Source organism: Mobula birostris, chromosome 5 (assembly GCF_030028105.1).
Source record: "Mobula birostris isolate sMobBir1 chromosome 5, sMobBir1.hap1, whole genome shotgun sequence".
Lineage (NCBI taxonomy): Eukaryota > Metazoa > Chordata > Chondrichthyes > Myliobatiformes > Myliobatidae > Mobula > Mobula birostris.
The window spans coordinates 142,999,272-143,017,668 of record NC_092374.1 but is presented as its reverse complement, the minus strand read 5'-3'; the positions used below and the strand labels follow the sequence as shown (position 1 = coordinate 143,017,668).

The 18,397-nt window shown below is 39.5% G+C and overlaps 1 protein-coding gene across 2 annotated transcripts; it reads left to right on the top strand.

The window, feature by feature from the left end:
- The first annotated feature begins 10,598 nt into the window (after nt 1-10,598).
- On the top strand, nt 10,599-17,117 carry LOC140197338 (SLIT and NTRK-like protein 5). 2 transcript variants are annotated; one of them, XM_072257291.1, is made up of 2 exons: nt 10,599-11,026; nt 12,859-17,117. In XM_072257291.1, exon 2 carries the CDS (start codon nt 12,910-12,912, stop codon nt 15,517-15,519), a length of 2,610 nt encoding a protein of 869 aa, XP_072113392.1. In that variant the 5' UTR covers nt 10,599-11,026; nt 12,859-12,909; the 3' UTR covers nt 15,520-17,117. The 2 variants fall into 2 exon arrangements, with proteins under 2 accessions (XP_072113392.1, XP_072113393.1); XM_072257292.1 differs by lacking the exon at nt 10,599-11,026 and adding an exon at nt 12,688-12,737.
- Nucleotides 17,118-18,397: the final 1,280 nt, after the last annotated feature.

Sequence of the window (18,397 nt, the reverse complement as noted above, 5' to 3'; positions counted from 1 at the left end):
TCCTCACCTTAGCAGGAATCCATAGGATTTCCAATGCAAACCCAATCAGGACATGGGGAACAGAACCATACACATTTGCCAGATCAAGTCAAACTACAGCCAGATTTCCTCTCAACCTTTTTGACTCCTGGATGGTATGCCATATTATACTAGAATGTTCAAGGCATCTTGGGAAGCCTGGTATTCCTGCCTTCTGCACAGATGTATTTACTAATCCATTCTCTATCACAAAAGAAGATATTATTTCTGCCAGAATGCCAAATATAATCTTCCCCTCTACATTCAGGAGTGAAATTGGTCAGAACTGATTCAATGTAGAAGAATACTCTTCCTTCAGGATGCATACTCCTTCAGCCTCACTCCATGACAAAGGAACAACACCTTGTCTCCACACCAACTTTAACAATCTCCACAAGTATTTCCTCAGCTCTTCACACTTCTTGAACACTGTATACGGCTCTCCATTAGGTCCTGGCACTGAGCCTGACCTTGCCTTTCTGATGAACCGTTCGACTTCTGCCAGTTTGGGTTCTGACAGATCGAACTTCACTCTTAGCTTGGTAGGCTTCACAAGCCCTGAAACGTCAAGCAAAGGAGCCTCCCGCTGTTCGTTAGAGTAAGTGCTTGCCAGGTGATCCTTATGTTCTTGTTAAGAGATGTTGATCTGCCCGCCCTTACTTTGTTCAAACAGTTTCTTTGTGAACTGGTGAGGGTTCTCAAAGAATGACTTTCTTGCCTTCTCTCTCTTCTTTCTCTTTTTACATACATGATAGCTAGTCTATCTTTCTTCTAACAGGGCAATATATTACAACCTACATCACAATCTTTTCTGCAATAACTTTTAATGTGCCTTCAAACTCAGCTTCAGAAAATCTTCCTGCTACATCCAACAGTTCTCCTTCAACCACAGCGCATGCTAATTCCTCAAAGAACTCCAGTAAATCAGTCAACATGATTTCCCTCCATTTTGAATTTCCCTGATTGCTTTGAAGTATTCCACCTGTCTTGTGATAAGGTTCTAAAATTTGCCCAATGACAGAAAGGTTAACTGGCCTGAAAGTTCCTGTTTCTCTGTTCCTTCTTAAACAATGGATTTACGCCTCCTGTTTTCCAATTTAACAGGACTTATTCCAAAGCAATTAAATTTTGCAAAATTTAACCCACTTCATCAATTATCTCCCTAGCCACATTTTGAACCCTGCAGCTCCAACAGTTTCTTTAGCATCACTTTTCTAGAGCTTTCCATTTTTCTGACTTGCTCTCTTCCTTCCAATTCCTAATTTAAACCTAATTCTGAGGTATTATTTATATCCTTTAGAGTGAATTCTGTTGCAAAAATAGCTATAATTCTTTTCTCATCTCCTTGTTTTCCATTATTAATTCTCCATCCTCTCATTTCATAAGACCAATGCTAATTTTATGAACTCTTTCTGTTTTTGTATCTGCAAAGTTTTACTATTTCTTTCTACCTACTCTGCTTTTCCCATCCTTCCCAGTCCTTTAAAAATACTTCACATGTTTATTATTTCTAACCAGTCTTCTGACCTACCATTTGTCTTTGTGTAATTACATGTTTTTCGTAAGTGATGCTTTCTTCATCTTTTTTATAAAGCAAAGAAAGTTGTACTCCCCTTGTATTTTTTTCTTTCTCATTGGAGCATAATTATTCTATGTATTTTTAGAAATTAGAAATCATCATCACAGGATTTATATCTTGAAATTTATTACTTATCACTTCGACAGCAGTTCTTTCGCCAAAGGGATTGCAAACAGTGAAGGATCAGCTTTTCACCAGGTTGTTAAGATAATTTAAGGTGGGTATTAAATGCCAATCTTGGCAACCACAGTCAGATCCCATGTGTGAATAAAGCACATAGGACACATTACAGTAGCAATGTTCAAACTGTCTAAACAGGGTGGGTCACTTGGAGGATTTGATGGTGGGCTTGCTCCTGGGCCTGATCAAGCTGGGCATTCACAGGTCCACACAATGGGAAGTCAAGGGATCTGCCAGGGCCGACAGCCTGCCCTCTTCCAAGAATATGTTTAGGCCCGGTTGTCCTTGGAGTGGGAGCATACAGGCACAATGGGTACAGTAGGGGATTTCCAGGAGCAGTGGACCCCCAGGGATTGACTGTTTTCTAGACAGTAATAGTCATATTTTAAGTTAAATTTGTTCACCGTCTTGTAAGTACTTAATGTTTGTATTTTGTGTGTTTTTATGAAAATAAACTTATGTAGTTTTACAAGAATAAACAAATATTCAGCATTTTTATTTTAATACTGCTAACTAGCTTTTTACTTAAATTTCAGTATCTCAAATTTTAGAATAATTTCCCTGTTTTTATATTCAATGTCCCTTTTTGCAATAGCAGGCACCTTAACATTTTGTCCTGCCACATTCAAATATCTATTTGAAATTGTACACTGTATTTGCATCTATTCAGTATGACACCATTTAGATTATATTGCCTCTCTGGGCAGCTTATTCCAGTGCATTACCTTACATGTTGTAACATTGAATTAGATCTCCTAGAAGTATTACAATTTCAGGTGGGTCTGTGTTTTCCTAAAGTCAGATGGCAGGTATTGAACTATCTATAAACTTTGTAAATTTTGTTCCTAAAACCAAAAGCCACATTATTTATTTATAACAATAAAAAAAGAATGCGACGACTCCCTACAGATGGGCATTACCTTCCATAATTCCCTACATGCAAAGAAGCTGAATTTCAATTATATCTGCTGCATATCTCACAGTTAACATCTAATAAAGTTACTACATTCCTTCTAAAGCCATCTTTTAAAGCTTCCGAATAAATTTACTATATCGCCTTCATCAATCCTCTCTGTTATTTTGTCAAAGTACTCCATTAGGTTCATTGCATGCAATTTGCTTTTTACAAGTCCATGCTGGTATAGCTTATTATCATCTGCCTTTCGAGGTAAGAAGTAATATTATCCCTGATAATGGCTTCTGCAGTTTTCCCATCACTGGATTTTGATTGATATATTTGCCTGTGTTTAGTAGGTGCACGCCTTCACAGCCGGACAACTGGAGGACTGGCTAGTTATATCATTCTAACATACAGGAGGACTAAAAGGTTTTGGTCAGAGTTTCAGAAAGTTCCATACCAGCATTAATCAATAAGCTTCTCTTGATCTGATAACACATTAACTTTAGATGATGCCAAATTATTTATCACCTACCTCCTCCTACATTTATCAGATCGGATACCTTGACTGCTTCCTTTACTACAGCACTGCAAGAAATTTTGCTGTTCAAATATCGTAACATTGGCATTCTTCACCATTATTATACACTGAGTCAAACAGAAACTTTGCAACTTTCAAGCAGCCAGTAGTTCAGCGCAGAAATCTTAATAGCATTGTGTGTGTTTCAGCCCTCCACAATCGGCTCTGTTCTTTGCAGCCCGAAGTATTTCATATTTGCAATCTATTCCAGTTCCAAATTTGGTCTCAGAATGTTAGCATAGGCATTCATAAGGCTGTTGCTTTCTTTTCGAGCTGTTTTATGCAAATCAGGTATTCTTGGAGTAGGAATATTGTGACAGTCTCCAGGTAAGTCATGCCACTGCAGTCATACCATCAGTAATTTCTGGTCATTAATCACACTTACACCGGTGACATGATTTCCACGTCAAATACATATTAAATTACATGCAATTTAGTGCTTACATAGGAAACAAGATCGCACTGTTGTATCACTTGTGGCTAGATGCTTTGATTGTAAATATGAAGTCATTCATTCTTCCCCTCCCCCCTCCTTTTTATTCTGGTGAGCTCCCCCTTTGTTTTCAGTCCTGAAGGAGGGTCTCTTCCCGAAAGGTTGACGGTTTATTCATTTTCATGGACATTGTCTGACCTGCTGAGTTTCTCCGGTGTTTTGTGTATGTTACTTTGGGTTTCCAGCATCTGCCGACTTTCTCGTGATTCTGTAACTTGTTTGTTTGTTGAGCAAGTATCAGTCTAGGAACGAAAACCACCCAGATATGTTTTCTTTCTTACATCCTCTCCAAATCCTATTGCACTGACAAGATCCAACACACTGATACTCCACATTGATCCTAGACCCAACCCCTGACACAGACACACACACACACACACACACACACACACAACCCCCAAACCAAACTCCAAACTTTGAGCAGGCTCTCAGTTGAATTTTACTAGATTCCTGACTTCAGCTTGATCAAAACAATCAATCATGTATTACCCAATGAATAATTAGCACATTTTTTCACATGGTTAAATGTCCAGGCCATAATGTTTTCTAACATGAGAGATAAGAGTTATGATGTGTGTATGGCTTCTGAACACTCCTATATTCTGTTGCTGTTTTGGCTGGCTTTGAATCGGGGCAGGCTGAAGATAATGAACACTGAGCTGAACTGAATTATGCCTTGAATTTTGCATTTCATATTCTGTGCTTCTCACTCTTTTTTTTGTTGCTGTTGTGTGTGTTTTTTGTGTGTGGGGGTGGGGGTTGATGTTTTTCTTTGAATGGGTCCATGGTTCTCTTTGTTTCATGGCTGTCTGTGGTGAAGACGAAATTCAGGGTTCTATATTGCATACATACTTTAATAATGAATCTACTTTCAATCTTTTTGAATTAATTGTATACTAAGATGTGGGTGTTTTTCATCTTTTCCACCACAGCCCTATGATCAAAACAATCTTTGGCATGCAGTATAGAGACCTTTTAACAAACCAAAAAATTTCTAAGTCATTATTTCTTCTAGCAGGAGGTATGACTTTAGCCATAATTAGCCATAATTATGTCTTTGAGCATGAGATGTATAATTATTGCTGAGAAAAATCTGAAAAGATAATTCTTGAGTTTTTAAGATCATGGATTGCAACCAGTTTATGTAAATATTTTAAAATAAAATTGATTTTGAATATTGTTTTTATTTTTCAAGCCTTTTGTTGATATTTCTTCAGTCCTATCTGAATGTCCCAATCTTAATTATATGTTTTTTAAATGTTTCAAATATTGGCTAAAATTGTGCATTCTTTTCTTTCTAGTTTGCTATTTATGTGGCTCCTTCAATAGGATTGACTGCTTAGGCAGATCACTGAAATCGCTGCTACTTGATTCCAAGGATAATATGGAATAATGTGACCAGAATTGGAGAAGACAAAGTTCATTCAGTATAGATTTTGTCTGTGGCTTTCTTCATAGTTGGTAGTGAGCATTGTCATTTTTTTAAAAATCTGGCCACAAATTCAAGGCCAGAATCATCATCCTATCCTCTTATGAAGACAGATCCAAAGCACTCAATCAGTAACACACTGATGCCCTCTGCCTCCACAAAAAAGGCTTCTTTTTTTAAAAAACTGAAATGACTTTCTGTGCTGGCTGTTACAATGCAAAGAACATTAAAATATTTATTTTTATGTTCTCAGAGACTATTGAACATATGACTTCACATGGTATTAATAATCTTTCTATCTTCTGTTATCATTGAATAAGCATTCTCATGCACAGGGCATTTCTCTCTGATTACTACACAGCAGTGAAAACCCTCCAATAAATAACTTTCTAAATTACAGAGCATTAAAAGTTCTGCAAACACATGCAAACAAAAGAACTGTCAACACTTCAACAGTACGTTGTAGAGAAATCTTATTTTAACTAACGCCCACTGAAATTCCCTTAACTAAATCAGAATAATAATTGATCCAAATACTTTCCACTTTCTATTTCCAAACGTTCGTAGTTCTTTAATAAGTGCAGCAACATGCATTCTGAACTAATACGGCTAAAGCTATATAGTACGTTTCAGGGCAAAAAAAAACCTTCATGTCTTCAATATTAACCTCAACTATTCTGAATGAAAATATTCTTACATATAAAATTGGTAGCTACGAATGTGCTCTGAAGACCCACTGAAAAAATATATATATTGTATGTTCTGTACAAAATATTTGAGGTCAAGTGTTAAATAACCACTTCTCTGTAAGCTAATTTTCAAAGCAATCTTCTATATGAGACTGAAATATTTCTAACCACCTTTAATTCTGTATCCAATTGATCTATTTCGGCTGCAAATACATTATTGAAATGTTAATGTCATCTTTAAAAGCTAACGGCTGGTATATATGCTCAACGCAAATACTTACATTTCATCTGCTGATGTTTTCAAATATCATTCATAATTACTGTAAGTTAATTTAATATTTTCATATAGAAACCAATTTTGCCCATTGCAAATCTGAACATTTATTTTATTTTGGATTCCTTACTTTTGGTTTTACACTGTTAACTCTTCAACTTGCAGGCTTAAGATGCTGCCATAATTAAATTTAATTTTCCAACCTGCTCTGGAAAGTGGTATGCAAAAGAAACTATCACTGGGTGAATAAGGTTATACTATCAGAAAAAGAAATTTATTGTTTTGGGGCAACAATAAATTGCAATTCATAATATTTTTAAAAATGATATATTACAATAAGAAGTATATAATTAAAAAAAAATAAGTGGTGCAAAAAAAGAGAGGCAAAATAGTGAGGTTGGTTTTCATGGGTTCAATGTCCATTTGAAAACTTGATGGCAGAGGGGAAGAAGCTGTCCCTGATAGGTTGAGTACATCTCTTCAGGCTGTTTACCTCCTCCTTGATGGTAGCAATGATAAGGAGTCATGTCCTGGTTAATGAGGGTCCTTAATGATGAATGCCACCTTTATTGAGACATTGCCTTTTGAAGGTATCCTCAGTGCTGGGGAAGCGAGTGCCCATCATGGAGCTGGCAGAGTTACAACTTTCTGCAGCTTTTCATGATCCTGTGCAGAGTTCTCCCCCCGCCCCGCCCTTACCAGATGCTGATGCAGCCCATTAGAATGCTCTCCACAGAACATCTGTCGAAATTTGCAAGAGCTTTTGGTGACATATCAAATCTCCTCAAACACCTAATAGCTTCTGTCATGCATTCCTGGTAATTACATCAATACAGTATGCTGGGCCCAGGATAGATCTTCAGAGATGTTGACTCCCAGGAACTAGAAACTGCTCACCCTTTCCACTGTTAATCCCTTAATGAGCATTGGTGTTTGTTTCCTCAACTTCCCCATCCTGAAGCCTGCAATCAATTCCTTGGTCTTCCTGATGTTGAGTACAAGGTTGTTGCTGCAACATCACTCAACCCACTAATCCATCTCACTCCTGTAGGCCTCCTTATCACCATCTGAGATTCTGTCAACTATAGCTCTGTCGTTAGCGAATGTGTAAGTGGTGTTGTGAGCTGTGCCTAGCCATAGAGTCTTTGGTATAGAAAAAGTAGAGCAGAAGAAGGCAACGGCAAACCATTTCTGTTGAAAAATGTGCTAAGGACAATCAGGGTCATAAGACCATGATTCTCCATTTCATGCAGCACAGCACATATGATGATGATGAGAGAGGTGGGCTAAGCACACACCCTTGAGGTGCACCAGTGTTGATTGTCAGCAGGGAGGAGATGTAATATCTGATCTGCGCAGCACAGTCTGCGGAAGACTGAAGAAGACAAGGATCTGGTTGCAGAGGGAGTTACAAGACCCAGGTTTTGGAATTTCTTGATTAGAACTGAGGGTATGATTGTTTTGAACACTGAGTTGTAATCAATAAACAGCAGCATGATATAAGCATTACTATTGTTCAGGTGATCCAAGGACATGAGGAGAGCCAGTGAGACTACATCTGCTGTAGACCTATTGTGCAAGAGGCAGATTGAAGCAGGTCCAGATCCTTGCTTAGGCAGCAGTTGATTCTAGCCATGGCCAGCCTCGCAAAGCACTTCTTCACAGTAGATGTGAGTGCTACTAGGTAATAGTCATTCATGCAACCTACTCTTTTCTACTTAGGTGCTGGTATGATTGTCACCCATTTAATATCTGGATACATTTTCCTAAAGTTGAATTCTAAATAGAGTTTAAGCTTTGGAGAAACATGAAGTTTTGATTGTTGCAGAAGTTGTGGAGTCAGATAAACAGGAATATATAGAACTATGAAAACTTATGTCTAATCCATGCAGCCACAGGGGAGAAAAAAGGCTAGAATGGTCTGCTAAGGTTATTGCAGACTCTAGTTTAAAGGCTAAAGCTGCCTAGGCTGAAATCTCAAAACAGCTCAGAGACTGAGGGTTACAGAAGAACAAAAGATTTAGATGTTTGAAGGCAAAGGTAGGCCAAAGAGCTGAAAGTAAGACTAGTTATTGGAAAAGTTAAAGCAGCAGTACTTTAAGGTCATGCATCTTGGGAGAAGCTACTGTACTTGGTTACAGGATGACCATTATAAATAAGTATATTTTGTTCTCAGAATTTCCAACTACTGCATTTAGCACCTTATCATTCAATGCTAAAATTTCAGTCTGAACTGAAACAATCCCACTGGATTTCCATGCCGCATCTTCCTTGCCAAGTGGGTAATTCAAAGCATAAGACATTTTGTCACAACTATGTCCTTGGCACAATCATATTCAATGCTAATCTGCAAAGTTTGCTTATCATATGTTGCTTTCCTGAATAGTCACTATTTAGTTTCAATATTTCAAAGCTGCAATACCTGATACTTCTGATAAGCTGAAGGTGGTCTGCACCCCTCAACACTAAAGAGCAGTCTTGGTATACCTTACAAAATCACAATATTTCTGCCAAAGAAGGCTTTTATTTATATTGCAACACACACAAAATGCTGGAGGAACTCAGGAAGTCGGGTAGGATCTATGGAAATGAATCAACATTTCAGACTGAGACCTTCTTTCAGGACGCCAAAATAAAAAGGCGGGGGGAGAAGAATGAGGTGAGTTGGAATGTAATAAGTGAAGTGAAGTGGGTGGGAAAGGTCAAAGGCTGGTGAAGAAAGAATCTGATAAGAGAGGAGAGTGAACCATAGGAGAAAAGGAAGGAGGAGGAGACCCAGTGGGAAGTGATAAGCAGGTGAGAAGAGTTAAAAGGCTAGAGTGGGGAATAGAGGAAGGGGGGAGTGGGAAGGGAAATATATTTTTACCAAAAGGAGAAATCGATATTCATGCCATCAGGTTGGAGGCTACCTAGACAGAATATAAGGTGTTGCTCCTCCACCCTGAGGGTGGCTTCATAGCACAAGTGGAGGCCATGGACTGATATGTGGGAATGGGAATAGGAATCAGAATTAAAATGTTTTAACATGTGATTTAAAGACTATTAGAGCCAAAAATGTAGGTTCTGTAATTTGGAATATAAATATTCCCACATGATAATGCTCACATTTACTGTTTAATTGGAAGTTATTCTGGCTAAAAATTGGCCGGGTGTGTTCTTTATACGGATATACTGAATATTGACTAAAATAAATAATAACTCAGCAGGTCAGGCAGCATCTGCGGATACAGCAAGAGAGTTAATGTTTCAGTTAAACGATTATCAGTTCTAATGCAAAGGCATCAACTTGTAATATCATCTCTTTCACTCACTACTGATGCTGCCCGACTATCTGAGCACCTTCAACAATTTGTCTTTTTTTCAGTTTGCCACATTCTGCGTATTTTCGGTTTTGTTTTTTTTTATTAAAAATTACCCAAAATGGTTCAAGTGGATTTTATGTATCATCTTGAGAATACAGATGAGATTAGTTTGGCGTTGCATGTGTAAAATAAGAAGTTTAGCATTGTGGCAATCTCTCAGTACTGAAGTGTCAGTGTGATATTCTTAAGCCTCTGACATGGGCCTTGAACCCATAGTCTTCAGAATTGTCCACGAAAATAGTACCAACAGAGCAAGAATCCAAACCTTGCTTTGCTGAATGTCATCGCTTTAAAAGTTCCGCTTTTTTGTTGTTTCTTGAATTAAAAAAAACGTTTCCCCCTTTAATACGGTGATTTAGAACGTTATTTTCTGCAACCTTGCGGATGCAACTTCAACAATTACAATGTCTGGTGCAAAATAAAGTATCATATCTGTTCATCGAGTGGGAAGTAGGACCCCGGAGGAATACAGGTAAGTCCGTTCCGAAATCAACCGTTTCCACACAATTATTTTGTATATATATAGTTTCCTCTTGTCCGGATATCGACAAAGTCAAACTGAGAGTTTTCTGTGTCAGTCCTTATTTGCGTCACTCTGCACTGCCATCTATTGGTCACTACAAAGCTCAGCGGCTTTTATTTCGCCGGTTGTTTGCCTGTTATTTAGGAAATGGCTGGAATGACAAACAACCAGGCTGAGTGCACTAAATACTGACGCTCCTACAAATGGTTTGTTAGCGCTGATTTATCGCCCTCTTAAAAAATATGGACTGGATCACCCTAGCTGGAATGTAAAACAACGTCAAAATATACCACCAATTGAAGATCACTGTTTGAAACTAGTGGAAGACTCCGGCTTTAAGATTTATTTCCCTGCTATTATTTGCGCAACGCGCGTCTTCCATTTCTGATTTAATATTGCTCCCGAATTACAGAAAGGCTTGCTATTGAGAGAAGCGTTTGGCTTTCAGTGGCTGTGGATCACAGAAAGGGAAGGCTACGATGCTAAGGACTTCGAGCGACATCCTTCCGCATTCCCCGAGGGTTGATGTAAGTCCACATTAATACGACAGTGGATTTCTCCAGACAAGTACACTTCACAGCCCCATCGCCCGAGTTTCCACTTTAAGGCGAAGCCGGTGGATGAGTTCGCCACAGCCATATTTTACAGATCGCGATTAAGGGAAGCGCTGTCATCGTAGAAGGATGAGATTATATTTTTTAGCATCGAAATGAAGCACAAGAAGGCAGTCTGCTGGGCTGGTGATTCCCTCCCCCCCCGGTTAGCCTTGGTAATCGCACGGTAAAGTTGTAAGTGAAGTGAGTGAAGTCTCAGATCGGCTAACCGTCGTGTTGATAATGTGAAGCAGTCTGTGAAAGCCTTAGTATAGTACCACACGGTAGCTGTATAAGCAGGCGAACCACTTTAAGCATCCCTAATCACATATCCAACAGTTTAACTCGAATCCTGGCCGGAAACGCACCATCTCCTGCAATATTATGACCTCGCAAGAGCCGAGCCGGGTAAGTAAATTTTAATTTCATTGTAATTCGATTCAGTCACTGTGACCTCTCGGTTGTGGAAGTAGGTAGGTCTCTTATTTTGAAACATATTTCTTGATGCCAGATGTATTGAGTTTCGGGCAAAATAATAGGAAGATAAACCCGCTGGTATAAAAACATGGTACACATAGAGCAGCGGTCTGGAGACAGACGCGATTTTGGGCATTTCATGAATACTAGTGACTTAGGCTTGTTCATACAGTGCTAATCCTGAAGTTTAAACGCTTCCCATCTTTGCATACTATACCGATAAATTGGATGAAATTGTGAACTTTCTTTTTCATTCGGTGAGGTGGGGTGATCGAGGTGGGAGATGGGTGGACGGAATAAAATTTGCCCTTGCATACAGTATCGAGGGAAACGGTGGGAGACGCTGTTGGTGAAGGGGGAAAGAGCACGGTTCTCAATCGTCCATAATGGGATGGGGGGTTCCTAATAATCGCGTTGAAGTGCTTAAACGTCTAATTGCGCTTTGTTTAAATGTTGTGCTGCAATCTTATGCATACGTATCCTTGAAATAGCAAAGGGATGAGACGAGCAAAAAGCAACCATGCTCGAAACGAAGTGATTTTCAGCATCAGTAGGTAGAAATTTACATGTTTTTTTTTGCGAAGCTTGTGTGATGCAGTGGTTGAAAGAACAAAAAAAGCGTCAGGAAATCGGATTTGTTTCGAGCTAGATGAAATTTGGGTATTAAATCGCTGTCGTGGGTTATTGGCTTGCCTTTAATCAACTTGTGTGCCTTTTACCCTGAGGGATGAGGGTCTGCGACAGTTCTCGCCGATTATAACCAGCAGTTCGTGCGCTGTAGCGTTGACGATGAGCTTTAGCCATGACAAATCTTTCAATCTAACTACTGTACTTTCACCGGGCTGCTTTTGCGAAATTTCGCATGGAAACACTTTCAGACATGGCTGAATGTACCGAGCTGATCTTCAAAACCGTCTCTGTTTGGAGAGATGGGGTAAATCAGTGGGGGGGGGGGTGAAATCAGCATTCTGTTCGAATGAGAGCGAGGGAGAAAAATATTTTAAAAACACGTTCATTATTACTTTGTCGTCTTCTATATGAAACGCAATAGCTTCTGAAAGCATTCAGCTGCGTATAACTGGAAGCGTGGGCTTATGTTCTACGGAGTGAAAGCAAATGAACAGCTTATGTGGAATTATTTGTAAAATATACACATGCTTGGTGAGAGCTATTTTTAGTCGAGGGTTCTTTTTCAAAAGGTCACGATTTCCTTTTAATTGAAAACTTATAAGTGCTGGCACTTACCAACTTAACGAGCTCTATTGTTGGAAAAAAATATTTAATTGAAGATACATTTCTGAAATCTAGACAAATGCATGTTGATGGTCCAGTGACGTTAACGCAGTATGTGATAAGTGACGCTTACACTAAATACAACTTCCTATCTCAACTAACAGAGGCTCCAATCATTCCTTATCCGCCGTGTACGTCTCCTCGACCAGTGCATTGAATGAGTGCATTGAACTGTCGCCAGTGGAGGATCTGGTCTCGAATTGAGAAACAAACAGATCCCTGAAATTATACCGGGATGTCATTTTAACTTTTGATGACCTCGACGTCATTGCAGCGATCAGTTGGAGAGCTGATGGCAATTTCGCCAACCGATTCTGCCTTCAGAAAACAGCCCACTCCCTTCAAAGTGGTGATGGTGGCGGTGTGTGTGTGTGTGTTGGGGGCGGAGGAGGTGGGGGAGCAGTTATTTTGGTGACGTTAGTCGATCGCTTGCAATGGAAAGTATTTACACTCTTTCTTATCTTCTGAAGGTGATAAGCTGTAACAGAGCACTAGAGTGAACACGGATTCGCACTCGGACAATGAAAATGTATGTCTGGATCACGCAGACCATCGCTTTTGCATCCTTCGTCCTGTCTTGGGCTGAAACCATCGAAAGCTACGGAGAGATTTGTGAAAACCTTTGCTCTTGCGAGGAGAAAGACGAAATACTGGTTGTGGGTTGTGAGAACAGCGAGATTATCAGCCTCCTCCAGATCAGCCCGCCGCGGTTCTCCGTCTATCATCTTTTTCTAACCGGGAATCTGCTCCACCGACTGTACTCGAACGAGTTTATTAATTTTACTGGGGTTTCTATTCTCCATCTGGGCGGTAATGAAATCCAGGACATCGAACCGGGCGCTTTCAACGGGCTGCGAGCAACCAGGAGGCTGCACCTTAACAATAATAAATTAGAAGGGATTCGAGATGACACTTTTTTTGGACTGGAAAATTTGGAATACCTCCAGCTAGATTATAACTACATCAGCTCGATTGAAGCCGGTTCCTTTAGTAAACTGCACATGCTGCAAGTCCTGATCCTGAACGACAATCTCCTCAGCAGTTTACCCAGCAACGTTTTCAAATATGTTCCCCTCACGCACCTCGACTTGCGGGGTAACAGGCTCAAGATGTTGCCGTACGCCGGGCTTTTGGAGCATATGGACAGGGTGGTCGAGTTGCAGTTGGAGGAAAACCCCTGGAACTGCACTTGTGAGCTCATCGCGCTGAAGGCTTGGCTGGAGAGCATTTCTTACACGGCCTTGGTCGGGGAGGTTGTTTGTGAGACACCTTTCCGGCTCCACGGCAGGGACCTCGACGAGGTCGCCAAGCAAGAGCTCTGCCCAAGGAGGATGAACGTGGACTCGGATAGGAAACCCGTGCCCCCTTTGACGACGCACGGCTATTTCTACACCACCCCAGCGCCAGCCACGTCGTTCATCACTTCATCGCCTGTGTCAAAGTTCCCAGCGAGGACCCCTAAAGGCACTCGCCTCCCCAAAGTACCACGTGTTCGCACCACCTCCAAAGGACCCTCCCTAAAAGAAGGATACAACTATGGACCCATTTTCGCCTATCAGACCAAGCCTCCCGTGCCTTTAGTGTGCCCTCGCCAATGCACGTGTAACATGCAAATCTCCGATTTAGGTCTTAACGTAAATTGTCAGGAAAGAAAGATCGAAAGAATATCCGAGCTGGAGCCAAAGCCCTACAATCCTAAAAAAATGTACCTCACAGGGAATTACATCCTGACCGTGCGACGCTCTGATTTCTTTGACTCGCCCGGATTAGATTTATTACACCTTGGTAACAATAGAATAACAGTGGTTCAGGACCATGCTTTTATGAATCTGACACACTTGCGCCGACTTTATCTTAATGGCAACTGCATCGAAAGACTCACTTCAGAAATATTTTATGGGCTGCGAAGTTTGCAGTTCCTCTACCTAGAGTACAATGCCATCAAAGAGATCGTGCACGATACTTTTCGGCCAGTCCCCAATTTGCAGCTCCTCTTTATCAATAACAACCTGCTGAGGGGTTTCCCCGTGGATATCTTTCTTGGCTTGAATTTGACCAGGCTCAGTTTGCGGAATAACCGTTTCACCTCCCTGCCTGTGGTTGGAGTCCTCGAGCAACTGAAATCCTTAATACAGATCGAGTTATATGAAAATCCTTGGGATTGTACGTGTGATATCGTGGGCATGAAGCTTTGGCTGGAAAAGCTTAATACCGGGACTCTTATAAATGATGTAATCTGTGAATCGCCCAAAAGATTCACAGGAAAAGACCTGCGAGCGATTAAATCGGATTTAATCTGCCCTGATTACTCAGATATAGTGGTGTCGACCACCAGCCCCACCGCTACCCAGTCCACAGAGGCACCCACTACCGCAGCCACCCCACTTCAATACATCAAGGACACTAGTTCTGTGCCGCTCTCTGTCCTTATCCTTAGTTTGCTTCTGGTTTTCATTACATCCGTGTTCGTTGCCGCTGGTCTCTTCGTGCTGGTAATGAAACGTCGAAAAAAGGCCCAGAGTGATCGGGCTAGCACTAATAACTCGGACGTGAGCTCTTTCAACCTTCAGTACAGTGTTTACAGTCACAGGTCGGCTCCCAAGGTCAAGGGTCCAGCTAGTCAAGTGTACGAATACATCCCCCAGCCTCTGGGGCACATGTGCAAGAACCCCATCTACAGATCCAGAGAAGGCAATTCAGTGGACGACTACAGGGATTTACACGAGCTGAAAGTCGCCTACAGAAGCCAAGCAGAGGAGGAAAGAGAAAACCAGCTGAGAAGCCCCACATACAGCATCAGCGTCATAGAGCCCCATGAGGAGATCTCCCCAGTGCAAGATGTAGATCATTTCTACCGTGGGATTTTAGAACCCGAGAAGGTGTCACCCAGTGGGAACAGTGTTGACTATAAATATGGTAGCCCACCAAACTATAATTACTCACCAAACTATGAAGTTAGACGTCAATATTTACATCCGGAAAGGATGAGGGAGACGGTGCTCTATGGGGCACCCAGTAATTTATATGCTGAGCAAATTAGAAATGACTATCTGGAACTGAAGGCAAAGCTTCATGCTGAGCCGGACTACCTCGAAGTTCTTGAAAAACAGACCACCTGCAGTCAGTTCTGAGCCAGAGAGTTGTTTATATACAGTATTTATTTATAATTATCTGTTTTATTTTCTCTCTCTCTCTGGTTAGCATAAATGTTTGAGGTGAAAGTGCCTTGGCACCAGATTGTCACCTTGAATGGATATTTGAACAAGGGGTGTGCACAGCACAAAAACAGGTCCATTGAAACATTTGAATTTGCTGGGTTCAAGGAAGTTCAACTGAAGATTGTCCTGGTGATTGATGGCAGTAGGCATAAGTAACTGTTTTGGGTGTTACTGCTTCTAAATGGACATTGCAGCCATTCTTATTATCTTTTGGGAAACAATACATTTTCACAAAAGTGGCAATACATCTAAATGTGCTAGTAAGATTGTTGTTTCTCCATAACACATTTATTCAAGCTGAATATTTTAAGTTATGAAATAGACCCAGTGACCTACTTTAAATCAAACAAAATTTAACAAAAGGTCTCCAACCAAAACATTTTGCTTATTCCTAGATGACATCAAAAGTAATGCATGATGTACAGAAATCCATCAGTACATTGCAGTTTTACTGCAGGACCTAATATACCTGTCATAGTGGATCTCAGTGTGTTTTGGATGACATACAATGCACAGTTTTGAATTTGGTTCTAGCTTCAGTCGTCTTTATAACTAAGATCAAATTGGCCTTCCAGTTCAAGAGACTAGCACACCCCTAATGTTAGTATGAAGCTCTTATTCTTTAAATGGATGTCTTTGTATGCATTCTGCACTTTTAAATTAGAAAGAGACCTCAGGGTCTTTAATATTCATCTCAGAGTTGCACAAATCAGTGTGTGCACTGGGGCCATGCAGGGCTATATGATGGATTGTACAAAACTGTATGTAATGTCTGTACCCTTGTAAAGAAAAGGATTTGAAAGGGGTAGTAATATTACACCACCAGGTGTTCAAACTGGCTATTTGTGTGGCATATTTTTTTTACATACAATATATAGTTTAACAAAAAATAGAAATTATAAAGGCAATTGAATTTTAAAAAATGGCAAATTGTTTTCAGTAGCTATTAATTAAAGAAAGCCAAATAAAAAAAATAAAAAGCATTTGTCAGAGAGCAGCATTTTAACAGGATTTACCATTGCTCATTCTAACTATTTGTTATATTGGAATTGCGTTCTTTAAGTGAAACAGGTTTCTGACAAAAACCAGCTGCAGCTAGAATATCCAGTTTTGAGGTCAACATGTTGATGCATTAAAGAAAAGCAATTGTGTAAAGGAAGCAGTCAGAATAAGATCGGAGTTGTGTTTGAACTGATTGCATTAACATCCCCAGTAGAGGTCTCCACAAATACACGCCATTAGCTGGTCGGTACACATTCAGTACGTTTTCTATATCAACTGGTTTTACTCTTTGAAAAAGGTCATTATCTTATATTCATATGACAGAGATTCATTTAGTTAGGCACCCCTTAGTACTCCGCACATATTTATTTCAATTCATTGAACATCTTGATTTCCATAAAACTGCTGTGGTATTTAGATGTTCTTTCACTTACCACATTTTTTCAGCCAAATATAACATGTGAGAATTGATATTGAGTTTGTTTAATTCATAGGCAGTGTACAGCATCTTCGTGAAAAGCTTTTAAGCAGATTTTTATTTTGGTATGTTATACTTTTAATTATTTAAAGTACAACATTTTTCTGAGAGATTTGACTAAACGCAAATATACCTCAAGTATTTCAGCCAGAAAACATAACTGGATGAAATGCTCACTGAAATCTTTAAAAAAATGTGTTTCTCATGGAAATTATACATGGAAAATAGTAGTTAAGTCTATGAGAAACCAAAGCCACCATGATTTCTCATGGGGATTTGGAACTGTGCATTTAATTTCATTAAAATATTGTCTATTTTGTTAACTGTTATATCTTTTATTTTTCCCTGATTAACTTATGCTAAAGGTTCAGTAAGTCATTCTCACACTTGATTTTTCTAAATAAATAATTATCAAGGCTAAGCTTAAGAAAGAGCCAGGCCTACATTTATGGAAATTAAAATAAGAGAAATATATTGTTACTTCCTATAAGTTCTACTTTTCAATGCATATTTACAGAAAATAAAATGTAGGCAGAAATTTCTTGGAGAATTTTATTAGAGATTGGCAGATGGATTTTCTTTGCTTGGCCCAACTGGAATACAGCAGCATATGCAGAGCTCCAGACTTCATCCTCTCATTCCTGAAAATATTACCACAGAATCCAGAAGCACTAAATGTATCTCACATAGAAAAACACAGTATTTATTCTCTTCTTTTTTTCTCAGCTGGTTTTATCAAATCTGATGCAATAAAACACAACATATTTATAGCATCCTCACCAGAGGTATTGTTAAGCTTAATAAATCTCAATGTATATTTCTTAAAGGAGGAAGAGTTTTGAATCCTCTTTTTACTTACCTGAACATGATCGTAGGTATTTACTTCATTCATTAAAATAATCACTGCCAATCTTATTATCTACATAATTCAGATAGGGTGGAGCATGTGAATTATTAAATTACAATTGTCAGTGGAAGGAAGAATGCTTAACGTTTTGAATTTCAGGTTGCACCCTATATCAGTTCTGCTTTATGTTCATAATTATTTAAAATAACATTTTAATTATTATGCTCCAAATATTGCTCAAGCTTGCTGTGTATCATTTGATGTTTTCTTGTATCCTTAAGCTCAGAATCTTTTTAAAGTATAATTTGTAGGAAGAATAATGCTTAAGCAAGGTCAATGCGGCTTTAGGAACCTAGGAAAACAAGATTATTGTCCAGCTCCTTAACCAATCAAACTGAAAACTTAATTAAGTATCAAAATATATGGCAGGGAAAGAAAAAAGTCATGTCAAGTACTAAATGACA